This window comes from Oreochromis aureus, linkage group 7 (genome assembly GCF_013358895.1).
Source record: "Oreochromis aureus strain Israel breed Guangdong linkage group 7, ZZ_aureus, whole genome shotgun sequence".
Taxonomy (NCBI): Eukaryota; Metazoa; Chordata; class Actinopteri; order Cichliformes; family Cichlidae; genus Oreochromis; species Oreochromis aureus.
The window spans coordinates 32901557-32927108 of NC_052948.1; the positions used below are offsets into that span (position 1 = coordinate 32901557).

Below are 25552 nucleotides of genomic sequence, written 5' to 3' on the forward strand. Positions count from 1 at the left end.
CAACAACAATGAGTCCAGTGAGTGTCTTGCCTTTGACTGTCATGGACTCCAACTCCATTGTCGTGGCATGCATTTGGTGCTGTAGACCTTGTTCTTTCCCAACCTCACCCACGCTGCTGTTTGCAGGAAATGCAGCTACCTCTTCCACTGTCATTGGAGTTACTCAGTGTAAAGGCAGCACATTATTGTGCCATTATTATAATTGTCACAAAGTATGTAGGTTGTTCCAGTTCTGTGTGAAACACTGATATTCAAGCAGTGATGCTCCAGTGGGATTTTTTTTTAATCGCTAACAGGACTGTCAGCAGGTTTCCTAAACAGCTCTTTTCTGTCATGCCACAGCAAACTTTGAACCATTTCCATTTTTTTTTCTATTGTGGTCCAGATAATTGATTTTGTAGTGTTTGTCTTTCTCTTAAACAGAGCCCAGGGTGACTGGTTTCTACTTTATACCAAAGCACAACAGTTATTTTCCATACCTGCTTCTACTGGAGCAGATTAAGTATTTGACATAGAACAATGAATTGTGGGAATATCCCCCAGTTTACATAATAGTGGTTTAAAAAAGCTCCAAATGAAGGTTATTGATGGGATGCAAACTGTTTTTGTTGTGGTTGGCATTATTTTCTGTGGTTTGTGGTCAGTAAAATTACAAAACAGTTGAGGCTTTCTCTCATTGGCTCAAGGTCTGCTGGTTAACTGTGGGAATACTGATGCTTCTGTGTGTGTGTCTGTGTGTGCGTCTGTGTGTGTGTGTGATTGCAGGAAGTGAGGTTGTTATTGTGTCCCTCTGCATTCTTCAGACTTGAACGCACTCTGCACCTGTTGCTGTCTGTCTCTAACACACACACACAGACATACAGTACAAATCACATTCTTTCGTCACCAGTCTAACAGCAGCATTCAATGGGAAAATATGCCTGCACCGCATGAGACATAAATCTGAATATTTTCAGCAGGAACGACACAAGCATGCGTGTTTGAGTGTGTGTTTCTGTTTGTGTATGTGTGTGTGTGTTCTTGCACAGGCTTTGGGTCAATAAATGTGGTTTTATGATTAGAGCACATACTCTGTTCTCAGAGGGGAAGAGGAGGAGGAAGAGGAAGTTTAAGGGGATTTTAGTTTAGCTCTAATGACATCCACAGATTGTGTGTGTGTGTGTGTCTTTGTGTATGTGTGGACTGGGGGATTTGGGTGCTTAAAGTCGTGCAAGGTGCATTGTGGGAAGGTACAGACCTCTCCTAGCTGACTTAGCAGCTTCTATCTGTGTGCTTGAGCTTGTGTATTTGCAAGTTTGTTAGTGTGTGTGTGTGTGTGTGTGTGTGTGTGTGTGTGTGTGTGTGTGTGTGTGTGTGTGTGTGTGTGTGTGTGCGTGTGTGTGGTTGATCATGGGTGGGTGTTTCCTGACCCCAACATTTGATTCCCACAGTTCCCAGTGCTCTTCTGACATCCTGACTGTCATGCCGTTCATCGCTGTGTTGCCGTCTTTCTGTAACTATTTTCTTTCAGGAAGTTAAAAACGTTTACTTTGTTTTTACTTTTACACCAATCACATTTCACATAGTTTTAGGTCATTAACTACAAGATACGCATCCTTGTGTGTATATTATTGGTCAATACTGTCAAGTGCATGCTGTGTGACTTTGGAAGTCATTCTTCTACTACTTCTGACAGTCTGGTTCAAAGTCTTGACCCTTATGTAACTATTATATGGTGATATAGTGAATGAACATTTTGCAGTGTATGATCTCATTATTATTATTACTTGCCTGGTTATTTATTCTATTTTTCATTTAGCTTCATAGTTATTTTTTATGTTAAATAATTGCAGAAACAGTAAAAGCTAAACTCAACACATGGAGCTGCAAAAACTCGACTGTTTAAATTCAGTAAATGTTTTTTTGTTTTGTTGGCTTTTTTTTAATGTCATTTACACACATTATTACAATTTTAGCCATGAATATTGTCACAAATGGCAGTTATGATAAGGAACCAGTGTTTAAAGAACAGGTTTAAAATAGTTGGTTGCTACGTGTAAAGTAAATCAAGCTTTACCTGCTTGAATCATTCCTGCTGTTTGTCCTAGACGTTAAGAGATTTTTCCTAAATGATGTGGAACAGATCTTCTGTCTTCTGGCTTCCAAGGTTTCTCTGAAGCTAATTTGAGGATTTATCAGTGTAAGTTAAGCCAATTAAATGGACCCCCAAAGAAGAAATTCTGTACTTAAGACTGTAGCCACTTTAGTTGACAAGCTCAGACTCATAAAGTCTCCCAGTAGCAAAGCTTGAGACAAAGTTTTTTTAAATTTCTCTGAACAAGGGCTTTGGGATTAAATATCCATCACTTTCAGTAAAATCACTTTATTATTAATCAATTATTAAAAAATCAATAATTTCCAAACTATTCTGTCCATGCAGGATGCAGTGACTCGAAGAGTAGTTGCATTTCTAGGGAGGTGCACATCAGGTTATCAGCATATTGTTAAAAAGGGTTTATGGTTACGTTGTAAGATATGACGTAGATTCCCCATCCACATGCAATTAGTGGGGTTAGGTAAACTGGTCATTCTAAATTGCCCACAGGTGTGAATGTGAGTGTGACTGGTTGTCTGTCTCTTTGTGTTAGCACTGCATTAGACTGGCAAACTGTCCAGCTAGCTAATAGGCTCCAGCTCCCCTTGGACCTCGATAAAAGGATGGATGGAAAATAAAAAAATACAATTAATAAAACTCAGTGGAAGTAAGTGGACTAAATTTAAGAGCTTGTATTTATACCTGGTGGGCAAAACAACTGCAGTTGTATTGATCGATCGAGAACCAATAAACCAAAACTAAAGAATAACTGTGCCCTCAAAATCCTGTTTGTGCTGCCATTAAACATTCTACTATGCAGAATGTATGCAACTATAACACCTCACGAAACATTTCTCATAGTCTTATACACTCAGCTGAAATGATGTTTCTCTGATACAGGGTCTCCAAAGACCTGTGTAAAGGAGGTATTCTGGGTAACCAGAAGTCCCACAGGCCCAGGGAGAAGCTTGCATAAACACACGCCTCAAAGACTCGAGCAGTCGGAGTGGTTGTTTTGACTTCTGTAAGGATGCAGGTTCCTCAGGGAGATGAAAATGTACTCCAAACAATGAACTACAAACACTCCCATGAACCCCAGAGAAGTATGACTCCAGCCTTAGCTGCGATGTTGGATCAAATCAGAAGGAAAAGATGTACACTTCAAACCACAAAGGTCAAAACACGTTGAGCGTAGCTGATGTTTTGAAACACAAAGCCCACGTCGTGGATGAAATGAGACAAATACCCCCCTGTTTGTGTTTTTGATTAACCTGCTGCAAGGCCACCTCGACATCAGCTGATCCCTTTGTGGAGAACCAGAGACGCTCACTTGTATGTACAGAGGTTAATCAAAAAAGGGAAACACACTAAGGTGAAGCCTCTTTCTCTCCTCAGAGTCGAGTAGGCGTTGCAAAAATTTGACCCATTTGTTAGTTTCTTGGTTCTCCACAAAGACTGTTCACCTGCAAGAGTGCAGAGGATCTAGGATGGAAGGAAGGAGGAGAAATGAGAAGCTTTCCCAAACTAGCAATCCTTCAGTGACGTGAGAGAAAAAAATCATGAGGTTTTTGTTTAAAAGAAACTGTTTTAATCTGTTTTCTGTTTTTAATAATTTCTCTCGGGGAGTGTGGGAAGTGAGATGATGTTTTTTTTATAATGCCCCCAAGTGTTTTTGTTTCATCTCTTTTTTTTATTCCTTCTGTGTTTTATCATCACATTTGGTTTTTACCACATCTGTGCTCCATCCATATGCAAATACTCTAAAGTTAACAAAGCAACCCGTGTCTTTGGTTGGGGATCGAGGTAGATTAGGTGTAGCTGCGGAGTGAGGTTTTTCATTTTAATGGGAATCAATGAGAGAAAGACAGAGAGGGAGAAGAGCATTTTCAACAGCTGTTCCAGTTTTTGCATCATGCAGCGTGAGCTAGCGTAATGGCTGAGTGTTCGCACGCTATGCACACACACACACATACACAAAGGCATGCTGTGGGGACCCCCAGTTGATAGTATGACCAAACTCAGACGCTATGTTGCTGACGAAGAGCGTCACCTGTTTGAGTGATGACAGGCTGCTGGTTGTGCTCGCAGTCTCTCATGCTGCTGCATGTTTGCTGCATGACTGCTGCTACTGCTGCTCCTCTCCCTCTGAGAGGAGACGCTCAGAAAACTGCTGCTTTGGTCTTTTAAGAGGATAACTGACTGAAAATATGTGTTGGACTCTGCAGATAGTTACCATCATTGACACGATAGTTTTAAGGTATTGATTGACAGATCTTAAAGTCAGGATATTTTTAAAAGATGTAAATAATATAACCATAAAACTTCTGCAGTTGATTACTTAAATTAAAATGATTATTTTTAAATTAAAATAATTGTTATTTACTCTGTTATTGCTTTCTCAATATGTGCCAATTGGTATCCTTACTATACTACTATAAATCTAACCATTAGATAAAGAGAAGTCTGTCTTCAAATTCTTTAGTTTTGTTGCTTTGTTAAGTTTTTTAATAAAGTCTTTAAAGTCTTGTTGAGCTTCATGAGTTAGAAAATGCCATTAACACCCCAAAAAAGAATAAAAAGGAATAAAATATTCTATAAATGTGGTTCTGAATGACATATGACTAAAACCCTGTGTAAAATAAATAAATGAAAAACAAAATCATAATCTAGAAATTTAGTTTAAATTTAAAGATTGGAGTTTTCTGGTTCCTAGTATGATAAAAAAAAAAAAATACATTTTTAAAAATATGGCTTCAAAGCTATGAATGATAAAATTAACCTGGTTTACTGGTTTAAAAATACGATCATACTTCTTCTGTAATTGATTTGAAACATTGGAACAATTATCAGTAATCATCTTTTTTGTTTGTTTTATGCTATAAGTTGTCTTAAATTATAGGTTAAGCAATCCAACAGAGGTATTATCTAATTAAAACATTCATTAATAAAATGAACACCTGAATGTGTCTTTCCTTAGTCTGAAAGAAAATGCTGATTCAAAATGATCAAAAATTTGAAAAAGAAAAAAGTTTTAAATTATGCTCTTTTTCTAGCATAATGATAACATAATGGATGGAAAACATATCCTATTTTATATTTTGGATGCATAAAATATGAAATCTATATATAATGTGTTACGTGTTTTTTAATGAATCCTGCACAAAGCAAACCTAAAACAGACCTGTATTGTTCAGAAACCAATATTCATGTAATTTACACAAAGTTTCCAGAACAGCTTCCATATTTTTTCCCCCCAGTTTAACAATCACAGCCAAAGACCCACAGCAGCCCAGGAAGCTGTGTTCATTCAATCAGATATTCCAGGGTGATGTTTTAGTGAAGGAGGGAAGTGTCAGTCATCTGTTACAACCTCCTGGCAATGATGTCTGAGACAAACTCCTGCTGAGCCTCGGTGAGGAAAAATGAGAGAATGGAAGGTTTGATTTTTGCCTGACGTCGTGTGTTTCTGTGTTTGTTGCAGGTGTACGCTCCGTCTGCCAGCACAGCCGACTACAACAGGGACTCACCGGGTTATCCCTCCTCCAAACCTCCCAGTGCTGGCTTCCCAAGCTCTTTCTTTATGCCAGGTAATCACATTCACACACACATACACAAGGTCTGTCCTTCGTCAAACCTCCCACCACCACATTCCCAAGCTCACTGTGGATACTGGATAGCTGACAAAATGAGCCGAAGGCTCCCTGAACTGGAAGTTGTTCTCACCAAAATCAGCCAAAGAATTGAGTCATACATTTAGTTATTTATTATCACAGCCACCCAGAGGAGGTCTTCATAGTTTGCAGGACACAGCGGTGATGTCAACATCACTGATGCTGTTTGCTAACTTACTTGCAGTGGCTAGAGTAGCTATGCTCTTCATTTTAAATTTAGCTCATGTGTCTATCTACTCTTTGGTCACTCTGGTCTCAAACTCGGAAAGGAATATCAAACAGCGACACTCGCCTGTACATATTTCTATTAGGATTCCAGTTGCAGTGCAAAGACGAGTCATGTTATGATTTATAGAACCGAATAGTGCAAATAAAAAAAAATACTAATTTTAAATTCTCTAAAAATACACTGGACAACTTAAAGATCAAAGACTCAACTCTATAATAAATACAGGCTGGAAACTTTCATGGATTAGGTTGTAGCCACTGATGTGACTTTGTGCAAACATTTCATTTGTGACCTTTTAAATTAAAACATGAATTGTCCTGGCAAAGCCTGCGATTTCCACATGTCAGAGCAATTTAGTGTTGACACAGGTTGGATCAGCAGCTTGAGCAGGTGGTTGGTTGGTTGGTTTGGTTCACCTGGAGCATTGGTTCCATTTAAGCGCTTTGATTTTATGGAACACTAGCCCAACAAACAAGTGAGTCATGTAGATATACTACAGTGTAATATAGAGATGGACCGATCCGATACTACGTATCGGTATCGGTCCGACACTGACCTAAATTACTGGATCGGATATCGGAGAGAAATAAAAAATGTAATCCGATCCATTAAATATCAAAAAAGCACCTCACAAAACTTGCGGCATGGCGTAACTCGGCTCATAACCGTAGCACGTCGGAGCAGTATGCCTCATGTGATAGAGCGGCTGTGTGTATTTGTAGCCTCGCTACCAAACCAGCATTTCATCTCCGAGGAAGTTATCCCAGAGAAGTAAAGCAAGTGTGTAAGTTCATCTCTGAATGTTTGTAAAGCATTCCCACGTTAAGCTTAACAACCGACATATGGAGCGACTGCCACTTCTTGCTGCTACTTCAATCATGAAACTGATTAATGATCAGCTGATCGGCTTTTCTGTCGCGAGTCCGTCTCTCTTCTTTGTTTTTGGCCCACTTTGCACCAGAAAGAAGAAACCAGCGGCTGAACAACAGCAGCACGTTTAAGCTTGATAAGCTGTTGTTAGAATTTATTTAATATTACTTTCTACACCAGGATCCTTTTCTACGTAGCTGACAGCTGGTAACTGTGCAGGGGCGGATCTAGCAAAGTTATGCCAGGGGGGGCCGATAGGGCATGAACAGGGAAAAGGGGGCACAAAGACATACTTTTCTTTCTTATTCTCATTTAAAATATCTAGCTTTTAATAAATAATTATCTGAATCTTACACCCAAAGTTTTAATCTGATGTCAAATGTATAGAAGTCCATTACTGTATATAGTAACTGTTAAGTCTAATATACCCTAGTAAGCTATAGTACTTTTTCCTTTGGGAAGGTACCATCTGTGAATTCTGCAATTCTGTTGAAGAAAGATGTTGAATCTATTTAATTATTCTTGAAAAATAATTTATTTCTGTGCATTTTTTTTTTCACACTGCATCAAATTAAAGTTGATTACGTCGATTAAGCATCATGAGGTGGAGGGTGGGGGGTGGTTCCCTATTTTTTTTTGCTGGGAGTTTGCAACCCTATTAGTTAGGTTGCTTAATATTTCTGCTAAGTACTCTTTAAAATACCAGAATAGGGAGGATGGAGCAGGTTTAAGTTTATTAGATTGATCAGTGTTGCTGAACTATGAAATATTTTGGGTGCAGTGTATTTTTTACATACAAGTATAACAGAATAGCTTTAGTGTTGTTGTTTATTTAAACTTGAGTATGAACTTGCAGCAAGATATTAAAAAAAACAGTTTTATTGATTAAAAACACACTATATCGGATTCATATCGGTATCGGCAGATATCCAAATTTATGATATCGGTATCGGTCATAAAAAAGTGGTATCGTGCCATCTCTAGTGTAATATAAGGTGCAGGTGCTTGTCATTGATTGGATAACTAAAACTACTGGCTCTGTTAGAGTAGTTTTTAATGATTCAAAATAAAAAATAAAAAACTTTTACTTGGGCTTAACACAGCACCTCAGCTCATCCTGTGTGAAACCAGCTGTTTTAACGCCCCACTTCTTTTAAGACTAACTCTTTTAGCAAACTTTCTTGTGAATGTCTCCGCGGTGTAAGCAGAAGTTCTGAACAGCAGGTGTGCTCACAGCCAGAGCTATGCCTAAGATAAATATATTATAGATAGCCACTTTTATTACATCATTCAGAGCCAAGAATAGAAAAAAAACTCTGAAAAAGATCATTTGGAGCAGTCTGAAGCCTGTGCTCTGGCTCCCAGGGATTACTTATACATACACTGACCTCATTATCTGAAACTTTGGCCATGTATAATATGCACATACACTTCTGTAGCAGAGAAAATAAATAAAAGAATAACAGGTCTACTTTAGTATCTCTTTGAAGAGACTGGTTTAAAAATAAAGGCCATTATCTCTGCGTTATGCCCCTCCTTTTAGAGTGTTTGGTCCTGTTTTGATTAAACAAATTTGTCTGCTTTTCAGCTATAGATGGAAAATACTTTGACAATATTAAATCCTCATTTTCCCCCCAACTCTCCTCTTTTCTCTCCGCTGGGTGTCTGTCATGTGAATACAGTACATACACTCCCAGCTAATTTCACAAGGTGGACATGGTCCCAGAAATCAGGTTTGTCCTGCACACATCCGTGTTAACCGGGTTATTCTTAAATTCTTAATGTGAGGAAGGAGACCAGGTGTCCCATTTATATGAATGTTTTCTGAAATCAGGTTACTGCACAAAGTGGGTCAGATTGCTGAACTGCATGTAGACACTGTTGAGTGTCTGGAAGGTTTGACAGCAGAGAGAAACCTCACTGTGTTTTCACCTTGTTTTCTTACACAGGAGATTACCTTATCAGAAACCTGCACATCACATGTACCTCCCCCTAAAGTTCATTAATATATATCATATATATATTTTGTTTTACTATAGTGGGAAAAAATATCTAAATCATGCAATCACTGCTTGACTTTTACAGTCAAACATGTGAATAATGGCAGCAGCAGCTGATGACCTCAAAACAAGATAATAAATTGGTAAAATAGCCATGTTAGTTCAGTAGCATGAAAAGTGTAACTTTACTCTCTGTGAAATCAATCTCTCTGATTATAAGAGCCTTTCAAATATCAGAAATTGTGTGGTACTTTTCTCATTCCCATGATTAGGTCTTCTAGACAAGCTGCAATTTAAAAATAGTGACAGAGCATGTCTTCTACTAACTGGAAGCCCCTCGGTCGATTCAAACTTCCTCTGGTCCATAGTTGAACCAAAAATCCCGTTGCAATATTACGTTTATTTACCCGGATACTTGCAACAAAGAGAATAAGGTTAAAGGCTATGTGGGTGGGTGGTCAGATTGTCTGTGGAGGTTGAGGCTAGAGTGTCTTTCTGGTATTATTTCTGATGAGGAGATATTTGGCAGATATTTGGAGCCAGTTGAGGCTAGTGGTGTGGAAAGCTGAGGGCCAAATGGATCCTAAGGATGAATAATATCAGTTGAGGGGAAACTGAGACAGCACTCATTTGGAAAGATTATAGCAAAAAAGCTACTGAAATGCTCAAACTAGAGTGATATTAACTGAGTCTACAATCTGGCAGAAGATTAGTGTGTATAAATCTGGAGCTGTAGTAGCTGATTGGATAATTAGAAGAACCAGCACCTAGGCACCCTTGAAACCACTCCTGTCATGGCATAGATAGAGAAAGTTAGTGGGGGAATGTTATTTTTATGACTTTTTTTAGTGGTGCATTTGTAGGTCTTGCACAAAAGCCCTTAGTTACAAGGAAAAAGGCATGCAGCTTTAACAATAACATTATTTTTGTTTTTAAAACTTTTGTCTTAAGGTTTTGTAAAAAGAACAAATCAAAATACATTTTTCTAACTTCCTTATCTTTCTTTCTGTATCGCCTTTATCAGATGGTCACCACAGCGGCGATCCCTGGACCAGCAGTAGCAGCAGTATGAGCCAGCAAGGTTACCACGGCAGCATGCTAGGTGGCGGGAATTCAGCCCACGGCGCTGCCCAGAGCTCCTCCTACTGTGGGATTCACCCTCACGACAGACTGGTGAGCAGAGCTGTCCGTCACACGGTGTCCAAACATGGACACAACATGGAGAATGTGCTTCTTTAGTGATTTTTTTTTCTGAAGCTGCATTGCACAGTCGGGCCATCCAGCTAGCAGCTAAATCCAGTAAGCAACCCTAGAGTGTAGATTTTTATTCTACTACCTACATTCTGCAGGAAAATTAAATTCAACCGGTAGATTCAAATGAAATAAGACAACCCTGAAAAGAATTCATTCAAGCTTGCATGTCTTTGGTGAACACTTAAAAAGGAAAAAGGAAATATTGAGTCATTAGTTGGCATCTGGATGGTGGCTCTTGGACATTTATACAGAAAACTACATGGAACAAAAACTTAAAGCCACTGTAACTGAAACTATAATGACCAAAATTACAATTATGGTTACAATCCTGTTAGTCATAGATTTATAATCAACAAAATCCATTAATGAAATAAATCTATCAGTAGTGATTAATATATTAAAGACTGCTGGCTCTCTGCAGAATGAATTCAACATGCTGTGTTTTTCCAGTTATTGTTAGCTGGCTATATTGTGCTTTACTGGAAGTGCACATTTGCAGATCTGGACACATGAGAAAGATTAATAAATTCTACACATATGTGAAGCCATAAAGCTGTCAAGTGTCATTAGATAGTAATTCTTTTATTTCAGTTCTAGTGCTGTAATTATCCAGAGCGCAGGCTTCATGTTTGTAACCACTTCCTTCTGTTTTTTATTTTATTCTAATGTAATCTTTCCTGTTTCATAGCAGTTTTCATATTAAAGGTTCATTTTTTCCATCCGTCTCTCCGCAGAGCTACCCGTCTCACTCGTCTGCAGATATCAACTCCAGCCTTCCTCCCATGTCCAGCTTCCACAGAGGGGGAGGTGGTGGGGGTGGGGCAAATCACTACAGCACCGCCTCTTGCACTGCCCCTACCAATGGAACAGACAGCATCATGGGTAAGATGCCTGTGTAAAGAAATTACAAGGTCACTGTTAGCGTTAAATAATACTTAAAGGCAATCACGTCTCTCCTGATCACTCAGTGAACATTTCAAAATCTTTAATTTTACGAGCTTTAATCCGTAAAGACATTATCCAATACTGTTGCTTGGTGATCAACACAGCAAACACGGTTAGCTGATGGGAATAAGCATCCTTTCCCATAGTGATTGTGATATTCCAAATCTCTTGATCTAATGAATGATTCTCCATTCATTAGATCCACGCCTGTCTTCATCCTTGCTCGCAGTGTAAGAATTAACTGAATGCCATCCAGTTTCATCCACAGATATTCACGGTTGTCAGAGGACGAAACCCACTGACACTGGCGATTAGTCCTCTGACTTTTCTCTAGTACCACAATGAGGTTCAATATTTTTGTTTTTTTCCTGTTTAGCAGAATGTTTTAGCACACTGTAGATAAATTGTGTACATGTACTAATGAAATTTGTGCATGCACTTTGTGTTTAGTGCTAACTAGGAGCTGTTAGGTTTTTTACACATACAGTATGACTAAGAGAGTGTTAACAGCGACATCGTAAACCTAACAGGATATATTTCATATAAGTCCATAAATATTTGTTGCTTGTGGGTTTCAGAGCTGTAGACTTCAGAATTCAGATCTGACTTGGACTTGACTCTAAGACTTCCTGAATTGACTAAAGACTTTAAAAAAACATAACATGACCTCAGAGACTTGCAGTATGAAATCTGGACTGACCTAAAGAACGGGACTCTTGACTTGGGACTTTCTTAAAAACAAAAGTAAAAGCTCTGCTGTGTGTAGAAGTTAAATTGTTAATGTAACTGTTTTGATTGCATTAAAATTATGAATCTTTTTCTTCATTGTTGTTATTTTGGAGTGATGATTTGGGTGCACTAAATGCTTTCAAACATGTACTCTGCAAATTCATCCTTTAAGCCCACAACAATTTTTTTGTTTATTTGTTTCTATAGAATTTAAATACTTTTATTCATATTGCTAAATAATTTTAACAATCACAAAACTGTCAGAAATTTGCAGCATCGGTTATGGCAAGCCCTTCATCCTTTAGACAGGAGACACCCCCACACATTGGTACTGATTAATTTGGGGCTTGTTTTACGTAAAATATCACTAAATATTAATCAGTTTGTAAAGTGCTCCCAGGTCAATTTATGTGCATTAAGTAACTGAATATTTCAGGTTTGGAATCCAGTTTTGTTTTTGTGTGTATGGATACATAAATAAACTGCTTTGTACAGTGGCCGTCAGTAGGAACCCAAAAATAAATCTGGGGGTCCTCCTCGTGCTTAGGGAGGAGTCACATGTACCCATTTCAGGTTTCAATCCTCTCATTTACTTCAGATGGCTTGATGTGATGTGTTGCTGAGCTGAATTGTGGATCCATTGCTTTTCTTTTCTTTGCTCAAGCTGTTTGTGCTGAAAAGTTAAGGCCAGTTCAAATATCAGAGCAGGCGCCAGCAAATCGAATCACATTTATTTAAATCCTCCAGTGCTGCAACTAGCCAATCAAATCATGTTATGATAATATCCTGAGAGAGGGAGGTAATTGCTTGTGCATTCGGCTATCAAAATACAGGAGGAGTTGGTCATTACAGGGAGTCATCAGCCTGTTGTATAAGAAAAAAAGTCTAGCACAGGCAGCTTACTTGGCTTATGCTAATTGCTAATCTAAACTCAGTTAGGCTGCCTTGTGAGTGATTGTTTATTGCTGCTGTGATGTTTGCACCAGCAAAGATGCTCCCCACATGCCCATCATCAATCACTGAAGCAGCGTGAATCTTCTCCAAAGGTCCGTCCACAACTACGCAATTTCATTTTAAACATATGACGGTCTCACTCACAAGTAAACCAAAATAATAGAGCACCGCTGCTGCCATGCATTGGATAAGTGGAGGAAGATGGATGGATGGATGGATGGACCTTTGTTTCACTATTTTTCTCCCTCTGTAGTTTTTTCTACTCTTTTAGGCCCGATGCTTCCTCTTTGCACAGGTGCACACAAGCCCACTGTATGTGAAAAGTCCAGATAATGTGTAACAAGTGTGTTAGCAGAGACAGAGATTATTTCTGAATAGGTTCTGCTTAGACGGAGATTTTAAAACACTTTTAAAGTAAGTGTTTTAACGTGGATGCTACCTAAATGTGTTTCCAATGAACTTTGTCGCATAACGAATACGATATACAAGATTCTCCATATAAGACCAAACAGTTTTGTGATATTTTAAAATTTTGTTTTTTATGCACTACATGGAAAAACACCTAGAGTTACTACTTAAGAAATGAGGTTAACAGTTCTTCCCTATTAGCAGGGTTTTGTTTACAGCCACATAATCAGTTACAACTCTCCGTGCTGTGATTAGACACAGATGATTTAAAAGTTTTTGTTAGAGAGTCAGAAACAGAATATAGTCAAACTGAGAAGCACACTTGGACTTCATTTTGGCTTGACCTTGACATCACCGTAACACACCACTGCATGCACACAAACACACACATACACACAGCATGCCATATGGACCCCTTACTTTGAGTCCCGTAGAACAAATAGAACAGCAATAAGAAACAGATTGAAAGTTTGTTTTCATGGAAATACATCTCCAACATTCCTCATCTGACACAGACACAGTTCGAGCAGATAAGTGTAAACACAAGATGAACCTAATAAAAAGCATGCTGCTGTTGTTTAAATGTAAACCTATGGTAAACGTGAACTCGCAAACTCTTAAACACGGACGCTGGGTGTTTATAGGTGATTTTCTGCCTCAGTCTGCTTTTGTACAACTAAACAAGCACATTGCCTTTATGTAGAACATGAGCTGTGGACACTAAAGAGTCATGTTGGTTGTAATTAATACCAATAACAAGCAATGTTCCTAAGAGGAATGTCCTTAGTGACAGAATTTACCTCACCTGTATCTATCTGTAGGATCAGTGTATTATATTTCCATCAAATCAAACCTCACACCTGAACTCTGAGATTTTACAATTGCAAGGGACACAGATCTTAAAAGTGAATGATTGATTGTCTTTTAAGTCCAGTAAATAAAGGATAATCTTTGGTTTAGTTTGACCCTGGGAAACTGGAAAATTAAATATCCTATATTTTACTATATTCCTAATAGAAAAAATATATTTTCTATGTTGCAGCATGCTTTGTAACGTAATATTACAGCGATGCAAAAGGCCAATTTTTGTCATTCGAGGTACCAGATAGAAATAGTGACTACCCAGGTGTCCACTATCTGTGAATAAAACTTATAGGGCTCTAGAAGAGACTTAATACCAGCATTATGTCAATAGATGTACTATTTGTTGAAAACAAAAACAAGAAACTTTGTGCACGTACTATTCACGTTTGTTACACTGCGTATTTTAACAGTCAGGGCAAATATTTAATCTGAGCAGCTGCTGGTTATCAATCCACTTTAATCAAATTAGCCACTAAATGTTTAAAACCTGCCTGTATGAAACACAGAGAGTATATAAACTTACTTACTCAAATGAAAGTCTGTGAAACCTTTTGTGTAATCACAATTAAGAAAAAGTCATTACGATTTTCTTAGTGTTTATTGACCTAAGGTGTGAGAGTTTGCTAGTTTATACAATGCATTAAAACTTGCTGCATTGTAAGTGCAGTAAAATTTTAAAAGTAATAGCTATCCATTCTCTTCCATGTATCAAATTTCGCTGCTAAACATTACAAATGTAAAAGAGAAAGGGGGCAATTAAGTCAGAGAAATGCAAAAGAAAAACAGAATTTGTTGGTGTAGCGGTAAATACTTACTCACCCTAAGCTGTTAGCTTTCTTCACGCTATGCTAGCTATCCATTTAACAGTCCTTGCACTGCTGCAAGCATAGTATAGCAAACAGCATAGCATAGTAAAAACATAAAATCATGCAACTGAATAGAGTAGATCAGCCCCATACATCCGCCCTCTGTTGAGTCCATGTGGTACCTATCATATTGGCGGATACCTTAAGTATTATGCACTGTAAACAATTAGCATGAACAATGTACCTGATTCACAGCAAGGAACTGGAGATACAAAAACAAAAGCAAAAAAACTAAACAGTGATTTACTAATAATTTGGTTCATAAAATTAATTAGTTTTTTTTCTCTTTCTTTGAAGAGGTGACGGACAAAAAAACCCAAAACTTCAAAAAAAAAAAAAAATTGTTTTATTCTCTCTATGCTCTCCTGCTTTGTGGCTATAAGCTCTCGTTTATGAAAAAGATTTTCTCCTGCATATGTTTTGAATTATGCATCAAGTGAGGATCTGTGTTTGTGTTTGTGTGTGTTTGTGTGTGTGTGTGTCAAACAGTAATCCCTTGGATGGTTTACTAGGCCAGTGGTGTGGCATGAGTGAGACATGAGGCTTTAACCCCAAAACATATGCTGCTTCCCGTCTCTCGTTCTGTCTACCTGTCTCTCTCTCTCTTTTCTTTCTAGCAGCTTAAAGAAGTCCACTGCTGCCAATCTCTGTAATGGATTCATTTGCCGTGAAAGGATGTGTTTTTGCTGCGCGCACGCGTGTTTGTGTGTCTTTGTGTGTGTGTGTGTAACATGTGTGTGCGAGCGTAAACTTTCCATCTGGGATCTTCTATCAGGAGAGATGAGCTGTGAGCATGTCAGTCTTATGCCTCAGTATACGTGTGTGTGTGTGTGTGTGTGTGTTTGTGTGGGCGCTCATCTGGTCCTGTGAGGTCACTTCCTTCCTCTCTGGCCTCAGTGCTCTTCAAGTGTGTGAAACAGATTTAGTTGCATTTAAAGTCCAGCGTTTTTCAAACACATGGCGTCACACATTTAAAATGCGAATGCATGGTAGTGTTGAATGTCTGTTACTATTAAAGTCTGTTTTTGATTCTCTTTATTTCAATAAGGATCCATTCATTCCTTCATTTATTGCAGCAAATGCATTTCAGCAGGGGCTCAGCAGGTTAATGTTGCCTTGAACTGCCTAGATGGTGCTAACCTTTGATGTAAGAGCGCTAAGGAGGAAGTCAATGTATTAACGACCCAAAAACATGGAAAGGATTCCTTGAAAAAAGATTGAATATTATTACTGAAAGTGTGGGACTTGCATTTCTTGGAGGTTGACAAAATGTGATTTTTGAGGTGTAATTTCCAGTTCTAATAAACATGTTTTTAAGGTTTATGTGTGGAACGGATGGGCTGAATAATTAAATATGTAGTTAACAACATCCTTATTTACAAGAATACATCCCTCTTTTCCCCTGTGTGTGTGTGTGTGTGTGTGTGTGTGTGTGTGCGTGTGTGTGTGTGTGTGTGTGTGTCACAGCTAACCGAGCACAGAGCGGAGCAGCCAGCAGCTCTCAGACAGGAGATGCCTTAGGGAAAGCACTCGCATCGGTAAGTACAGCACACACACACACACACACACACTTTCATGCAGACACATTTTATAATGCTTTTCCTCCCAGTTCTGTTCTGTTTTCAAGCCTTTCTCGATGTGTAATACTACTTTAACTATATCCTGTATTCTTTCAACTCTCATTGTTATACTGGATTTTTACAAATTTTTACAGATCTATTCTCCTGATCACACGAACAACAGCTTCTCTTCCAATCCCTCCACCCCAGTCGGATCCCCACCCTCCCTCACAGGTAAATATACATGATGCTTAAGGTCCAATCACTGCACAGCAGCTACTATATCACCACAAATTTGCACAGACTGACACTCACAGAAGAAAGAAGCAGAGCTGACTAAAGACTAGGACTCGAGTAAGACCTGAATAAATCACAAGGACGTGAGACTTGACTCAGACTTGTTTAAAAGCTGGACTTTTTCAAGACTTGAGACTTTTGACTTGAACTCGTCTCAAGTGACCTTTGACTTGCCTCTTTGGTGATTTGTAACTTGATTTGAGCTTGGCTAACTCAACCCTCTTGAACCTTTCAGTTTGCCTAAAAGAAGCATGTGATGTTGTAAGAAAGTTTTCTTATTAAATTGCAGTAAAATCCTCTAATCGCACACATTCTCATCTCTGAAGCCTTAATTCGTTTTTTTTAATGTCGTAAACTAGAAGAACAAAACAGCTTTGTTGAATTTTGCTACTCTTGGAACTTCAATCTGATTAACCGCTGCAGGAGTCATGGTCGTGCTGGCCCACTGCTAACCGAATTTAACAGTAATATTGGTCACACAAACACTGGAAACCAAATCACAGTTCCTAAACACAAATAAACATCATAACACTAACAAAAATACAACTTAAACTTTCACATTTCTTTAAGTCTTTCTGTTTTCCAAATAAAAAAATATGGTATTATAGTGTAAAAAAAGACACTCCAATGCATTAACAGGATTCAGTTGTATTTTTCAAAACTTACTTTTTGTTCTTTCGCATGAATTAAGACTAATCTAAGACTTTTTTTCATTTATTCTGTCATCACATTTTACACAGAGCGTAAAAAACACACATAAAGTTCAGTCTTTGTACCAAGTAGTAACTAAATTGGATCAGGCAGAATAAATGTTTGCAGTATCCCTGGCTTTCATTCTGTTCATTAAAGCTCCTCTACTCTCCAAAAACAAAAGAAAACGACAGCAAACTCAAGCTTCAAAACATATTTGTAGGCCATTTTTTTGAAGACAAAATGCGAATTACACATTTTTTTTTACTTATGCCAGCATTATTCAATAATCTAAAACCAACAATAGAAATGCTTTTCTTTCAGCCACTTTCTTTTTTACCTTTTTCTGCAGTGAAATTTCAAAGAAAAACCATATTTTCTCTGTACACAGTTTGAAAGCCACTTTGATTTTTCTATCATTATTAACATTATTTGCATTTTTTTAAAATAAACCAGCTCATTAAATTTGATATAGTGAGACTTTGGAAATAGTGGTTCAGTATGATCGCAGTAAACAGCCTTGTTAACAATGCGCATGACACTTTTTTGTGATAAAACTATTGAATTTATTGTTTTTTTTAAAAAGTGGAAGTCCACACTTCCACATAGTAACAAATGTAAGAAAGTTTTCACAACACCTACAAATATTGCTCATTAAACTCTCAATTTATTAACAAATAATCATATTAAGGATTTTACTCATTTTAAAGATTTCAAACTATTTTTTCATTTGCATTTCCATTTTTTCCCAGTATAAGTTGAATATGTATCAACTACAGAAATAACACATTTTAATGAATTACCAACATTACATGTATTAATATGATTCTGTGACTCTGTGAGTTTAACTGTTATTTAATGAACCCCTTGACTTTACCTAGTGTAAAAAATAGATTCTCTAAAAAGCTTTGCACTGGCTGAAAGTTACCTCTGACTTGAAGTTTCAAAGCACTTCGGAATTAAGTTAACAGCACTGGGTTGTTTCGACTGGCCTGAAACCTTAAATCTTTATTACAGCTCTGGGGATGAGGAGAGTATTAAGTTATCCAAAAGATATTTAAAACACTAACTGAAACTATATATTTAATTGAATAAACTAGGGATTTCTTTCCTTATCAAAAGTGCAATTTCTCGTCATAAGACAAAGCCAAAATAAGGCATTAATAATTGCTGTCTCCTCTTTGCACCCCTCCTCGCTCTCCTATTTCCACCAATTACTCCTTCTCTCTATGGATGCTGTAAACTCTAGCCGCTCCTTAAAGTGAAAAATGACTTTTCCTAATAATAGTTGTGTCGAATTTGTCTCTAATTGTCGCTGCTACACACACCGTTTGATAGTTCGCCGCCGCGCCTTGTGACTGATAGCTTTAATTACGAGCACCACTTCGACAAATCGTTCACAAACCTACCGGCTCTGCAAACACAGTCCCCCTCCTCTCTTCCTCCTCCTCCTCCTCCTCCTCCTCCTCCTCCTTCTCTTCGTCATTGTAGCTGTCTAGGATATTGCCTGCTAAACCATAATTGGTGTTTATCATTGTGTCAGAGTTACTCCACTTTTTACAAATTAGAAATGAAGCCTATTAGAGCAAACTACATGCAAATTGATATCCAAGGCTAATTCTGCAAGGGTGTTTTACAGCATTGGACTCGGAATAATTTACCCTGCCGTTTAATACATATATTTGTATTTGCACATGAATGTACCCAGGTGATTATTCATTAATTAGCATATGGAAATGAGCATGTAATATGAATAAAGGAGAGGGGAGAGAAACGACTGCAAGACAAAGTGGGAAGACAATGAAAAAGAGAAACGTGCTAATGAGATGAGATCAGAGTTACAAGGAAGAGATCGGCAATGAGGGCAGAGAGGGGAATGGAAGGGGTTCAAGGAGAGAGAAGGGGGAATAAAAGAAGAGAGCCGAAACAAACACAGGAGGAGGAAGAGAGGTATAAAAAGGGAGGAGGAAAGAAGGGATCTTTAACCACCTGGGCAGGTTCCAACATGGGCAGGTTCGACCATTATAGATCAGCATAAATGGTAAAATTCTGAATTCTTAAAGTAGATTTTAAACTGTTAAAACAACATTAAAATAATTACTTTTAGCGGTTGTTAGCGGTTCAGTCCCTCCATGTTCCCACATGACTTCAAGATAGATTTTTGCCTGGTGGCCAAACCGTGTTACTAAAACTTTTGTTCATTGCTAGCCATCATTTTGTAACCAACGTATTTATATTCCCCTTTCTGAGAGACAAAAAGATACTAGACTGTTTCTTAAGGAGCATTATCAAGAGATAATAGTCTTTGATATTAGATTTTCATGTCCTTTTATTTAAGGTAGATGAAGGACATTCAAATTAATTTGGACAAGTTTTATCCTACTTGTGTCTTTGGGAGCCGAAGTTAGCAATGTAAGAACTTTTACCCGCTAACCTTCCTGAGGTTTTTCTAATGCCAATATGACCATAGGTGCAGAGATGAGATAGCTAAAACTTTGAGTGGTCAGTAAGACAAGAAATGTGACATACAAGTGTCACCTTATTTCAAAGTGTGTAGTGATATTAATAAAAATATGAATTTGCTGGCCATACCTGTACTCAGTGTTGCTATCAGGTTCTATACCACTGTTTTACAGTACAAAACACAAATAAGTAGCCCCGGCTTGGGTGCAACAGCAGCACCTTCCAAAAAGCCCCTTAAGTTACAATAACAAGCTGTTTTTAGCTGCTCCATGTTTGATCTGGCAGAGTATTACTGTTCCCAATACAACCCTGAAAGGGGATTTGTGACTTTGTCTGGAATTGAACCAGCAACCTTTTGGTTGCTTGCTAACTGTATTGACCACTAAATTGTTTCAGGAATAATTATAGCCCATATGACAAGATTATTCATTGCTTGGTTAGACTTGGATACCACCAAAACCTGGTCAGATTTAGGAAAAGATCCAAATCTGACCAAAAAAAAATAGTAGCTGATTTTTTTTAATTTTTTTTATGAGCTTTAACAGACTTCCCAAATTTAGAAACTTCTGCTCTCAAGACCCTGTTTCCTTTAACAAGAAGCTGGATTACATACATATTGTTAAAATTTGCGATACAAAGGTTGTATTGATGCATAGCAACTACAGCATGTAAAAATGCTCGTGTTCTTGGACGTGTTCTTTGTCAGGCTAAAAAGGGATAAAGCAACTAACCAAGCTGACCTCTGAAAGTTGTGACTAAATGCAGTAAAATGATGGTGAAGGTGGTTCACATGGTCATTTTACACATTTCTGTGAGACCAGTTTCTTCTAGCGCTCGCACGTTCCGAACTGGCTAACATGCTTACCGGCCACAGCCCATTGTTGTCTCTTCTGTCATCTGTTGAAAGAACTACACATACTGGCCTGTCGTCTCTCAGAAACTCATATTAATGTAAATTCGCACAAGTCGCTGTGTCTCCTCTGCCTACCAGCTAATGAGACCTGCCGATTCAGATGCGGCCCTTCAGAGTGAAAACCAGCACAAAAGCAGAGACGAGCAGGAAGACAAAGCTTGTTTATTCTGCAGAGGGCCCATGCTAATCAACCACTTGTACCTTTTCAAAGACAAAAGCCTGATATTAGCATTTTTGCTATGAGATATGAGTTGGTTTGTTTTTGTCTCCTCTTCCTCGTCTCTGTGCCTATTATGTCTGAGCACCACGAGTGGATACGATTAAAGGGTCTCCTCGTGTGTAAAGACGTTTTGTCTGGCATTTGGCGCTGCACGTCGAGTGGCTTCTGTCTTTGACATATAAAAGCAGAGGTTTTGGCTCTATTCCACACGGACATCCAGCCATTTTCTGCAGGGTCACGGGGGGTGGGGGTGTATCCAGCATGCACTGGGTCTATCAAAGAACACATACAGATGAAGGCATGTCAGCTTGAACTGTAAAAAAGCAGAAAAAAAGTTGATTTCCCATCCCGATCACCTACTCATATCCGCCTCTGGTCTGAATTCTCTCAAGTTGCCCTTGCTTTTAATCTGCCTCAGACCTCTCCATCTCAACATGATGTGTCCTTGTCTCCTCTCTCCTAGCTGCCAGTTCAGCCGTCTGGTCGAGGAATGGCGGGCAGGGAGCATCATCGCCAAACTACGAGGCTCCACTGCACTCTCTGGTGAGCACATACATACAGTAAAACACCTGTGATCATCAGTCAGTTCACCCCAAACCGTATTTTTCCACTTTCTCCTAATTACCCATCACAGCTGGTAGAAAGCAGTTTTGTTTCTCAAGGTTTTGAGATGTCCTGCACAAAAAAAACAGTTTAAAGGAACATTTAGCAGGTTTCTTATCTCTTTTTGTCCTTTCACTCTGCAGCAAAGTCGCATCGAGGACCGCCTGGAGCGTTTGGACGATGCCATTCACGTACTGCGAAGCCACGCGGTGGGACCGTCAACGGGTATGGCCAGCGGTCACGGAGACATGCATGGCCTCATCGGGGCCGCACACACGCACAACGGCGCCATGGGTGCTCTGGGCAGCGGATATGGAACGGGGCTGCTATCGGCTAACAGACACTCCCTCATGGTAGGACCTGAGTTACTCTGTCTATGCTGTGGCGATGTCATGGTTAGTAGAACCAGGGACATTGTTCTGGAGCTTCACCAAAGGCTTTAGCCTAAAAGTAAAAGAGAATATCTTACAAACGGACAGAAATTCTGTTACTTCGAGACAGATAATCAGAGGCATGTGATTCTTTAAAAAACAGGCTTAGAAGATATTTGATGAAACTTGATTCATGCTCCCAGGACTCTAAAAATAAAACTTAAAAACAGCCTTTCCTTTGTACTGTTAATTAAACCAGATTTGTATATTTAAAAGTCACTTAGAAAATGTGAAACTTCACACAACTAAAAAAATGTGAGGAAGAGATGAGAGCAAACATGAATGGAGAGGAGGTTTAAACTGAAAACATGAAGTGAGACAGCAGTAATGTTTTCCATATTTAAGACTTTGGGGCCCTTTTTTCAACTTGAAACAATAAACATAAAGAACAAAACAGCTGTGTGACATAAGGAGATGTAGGAGGGCGAGAGAAAGCGCATTATCAAATACAGCGCACAGTATAAACAATTCCAGATGCTTGAACATCTTCAGCCAGACCTGCGTTGTTTACGTCTTAAAGCTCGGGCAGTATCTGAAATGAGCTATTTTCTATGTGTTAGTTCAAAGTTCCTGTCACTAGTAATCACATTAAAGGTGCTTTTTGTAATCACCCTCTGCAGAATTTAACAAAAACCTTCACCACCAGGGGGCATTGTTTTAACACGATTTCGCACATGCGCTGCCTGTTAACTTTTATATATGATTGCTACCACCATATCTTCAACAGGCTTTGTCGGCTTCGTCTATATTTTTATTTACATTAAATATGCGCTCTCAGTGACATACATGGGTAAATAAGGGCTTCAGTGACTCACTGCGCCATCCTGTGGGACAAATTGGTATTACAAAAAATTACAGCATGGCCCTTTTTCAACTTATGTTAAGATAACATAAGATAAGATGACCTTTATTAGTCCCACAGGTGGGAAATTTGTTTTGCTACAGCAAAGTGCAAAGTTATGTGTGTATGTTGTGTTGATCTGGCAGAGTATGGCACTTCGACACCATTTCCAGCTCCATTTTGTTATATTTAGATTTTGTGTAATTCAAAATTTAAAAAAAACCCTTATCTTGTGATGGCCATTTACGTTGTTTTAAGTGTTTATGACACAAACTGTTTTAGTCCCTGTAAGGCCCCCTTCTTAGAAGCTCCCTTTATTCCTATTGGCTGCCCCTTGGCTGGCTTCTGCAAACAGATTTCAGCGTTTTTAAGGACCACCTCGTCCTCTTCTCCTTAAGGAGATTCCACAAAACAAATTCTAAATGTAATAGAAAACATAATTTCTCTTTTTTGAAACTGCCATAGTTGTATTTATGTATTATGTGAGAAACAAATAAGATATTTGAAGACATCATGTTTTAGTTTTCAAAGTTTGCAAATACTCCTCATTTGCAGGCCTGTTTTTTTGGCAGTGTTTTTGATCCAACAATGTTTTGTTGTGGCTGTAATGAGCACAGCAGGCTGTAGGGGATGCCAGCAGCACTTTGCTGTGTTCCCACTACAGTAGTTCAGGAGCTTTGTCCCTCTGTCTCTGTTCTTTGTTAAAGTATTTACTTTGAAGTGTTGTTTTCTAAATGGAGAGCACCTGTGGTTGAAGGGCGTGTTTGTATGCGTTGGTGTGTGTGCTGGCCGGCTCCCCTAGAGATCATCTTCTTCTCACGCATGTCTGTCCAGCTGTCTCTCTATCCTGCAGCTCAGAGTTTCATAGGTGTCCTCCAGTTTTGTCGGTCTTCCTGCGTACAGTCGTATTTTTATTTGTCCTTCCTGCTTCTTTAGTCTCACCATGCATTTTATTAGGAACACCTGGGCAGCCTATTTTAACCCAACACAACAACCTCTGTTTTTATGAAGCTTAAACGGAAAGTTTTGATTCTACTCGGTGACATTACAGCAGTTGTTGGTGTACAAAGTGTTTCAAACACTTCATCCATCACGTGAGGAGGGCTAGCCCCAGTGCAGCGCTGTTAAACTAGATTACACACGCAAATGGTTCTAATAAACCTCTGAGTAGGGCTGGGCCATATCATACCGTTCACGGTAATACCAGTATAATGTTGGGCAATGATAAGAAAATGAAATATCATGATAGAATATGGGTAAAACGCGCGTGCGCCGTGCCTTTGTTTTCATACGCACATGGCGGAAAAAGCATGACGGCGACGGAGAATGAGAAGGGTGAAAGTGGATCGTTGTTTGAAGAATAGGTTTGTAAAAATGCTGCAACTTCAGTGGTGTGGAACTGGTTTAGCTTTTGTCTGTCAGATACACAACAAAGCACTATTTTTGGTAGAGCATGCTAGCGGGCCGTCATTGTTACCGTGTTTTTTGGAAAATACGGCACACTTAAAATCAATCCTTTGATTTTTCTGAAAATCGACAGTGTCCCTTATAATCTCGTGTGCCTTATGTATGAATTCTGGTTGTGTTTACTGACCTCGAAACGATTTTATGTGGTACACGGCGCTCGAAAATCTGTCAAATGTTTTAGTACGACTTTGCTAAGCTACGAAGCTGCACCGCTTGATGGATTGTCAGCGCATTACGGCTATCGTAGGCAGGCACCTCAGGAGTGATGATGCGTACTGTGCTTCAACATAATATTACCGTATTGTGTGTGTATAACCTCTTTTTAAGTTTTGTGGATATTATACATGGTTATGCTGAGGATATGTCGGCCAATTTCCACTGGAAACGCCTTTTGGTTAAACTGTCAGCAAGGAATTTGCATTTGCACTGTTACATTTTTATATAACTTTAATGCACATAAAAGTCAGCTGCTTGTTTAAGTGAAAATACATTGATGGGGTTTTTTTGCACTAATAAAGTTGTGGAGTTGTAAAGTATTTTGTCTAGTGTCAATTATATCGTCAGTTATATCGTTATCGCAAATTTTCAAATGTATATCGTGATAAATATTTTTGGTCATATCGGCCTGCTCTACCTCTGAGTGTTTAATAATGAGTCAAATTAGGATGTGTCGTTTTTAAGCTGTGCTGAGAAGTCTTAGCTGCTGATCTGCTGATCTACTGGGCACGTTTCCCTCTTTTAGCTTGTGCTTTGAAGGCACGTTGGTTGGGACCAAAGTTGGACACAAACGAACTTTGGTCCCAACCAAAGTTTGTTTGTGTACTTTCATCAAATTGAAAGAATACTTTCATCAAATTGAAAGAATACTTTCATCAAATTGTTTTTACCAAAATAAAACCAAATAGGTCAGTTTGGTATTCTGATTTCAAAAGACATTCAAATTGCATGCTACAGGAAGCAGTCAGTAAGAGGATGATATAATAATGGTAAATCCTGCAAATTAAACGAAGCTTAATGACTTTTCTGTTTATATTTTTTTTTTTAAAAACTACTCACAGACTTTGGCTAATATTCAGATTTTAAGTTCTAAGAAACATTTAAAAAGTTTCTGTTAGACTTGTGAGACATGAAAATACGCGTTTGACTTGTGACGTAATTTTAAGTTTGCTGTTAAATTTGCTGGCTTAAAATGAAGGGAAATACT

General features: G+C 38.6%; 1 protein-coding gene across 6 annotated transcripts in view; it reads left to right on the top strand.

Annotated features, from left to right (window-relative positions):
• Positions 1–25552, top strand: part of LOC116324929 (transcription factor 4) — a 237011-nt gene that overhangs the window by 182964 nt on the left and 28495 nt on the right. For all 6 annotated transcript variants that reach the window (XM_039615271.1, XM_039615273.1, XM_039615272.1 and 3 more), the window contains 7 exons: positions 5556–5661; positions 9869–10017; positions 10833–10980; positions 16332–16402; positions 16579–16657; positions 21470–21549; positions 21753–21962. In XM_039615271.1, coding sequence (XP_039471205.1) covers positions 5556–5661; positions 9869–10017; positions 10833–10980; positions 16332–16402; positions 16579–16657; positions 21470–21549; positions 21753–21962 — 843 coding nt within the window. The remainder of the gene's footprint in view (positions 1–5555; positions 5662–9868; positions 10018–10832; positions 10981–16331; positions 16403–16578; positions 16658–21469; positions 21550–21752; positions 21963–25552) is intronic.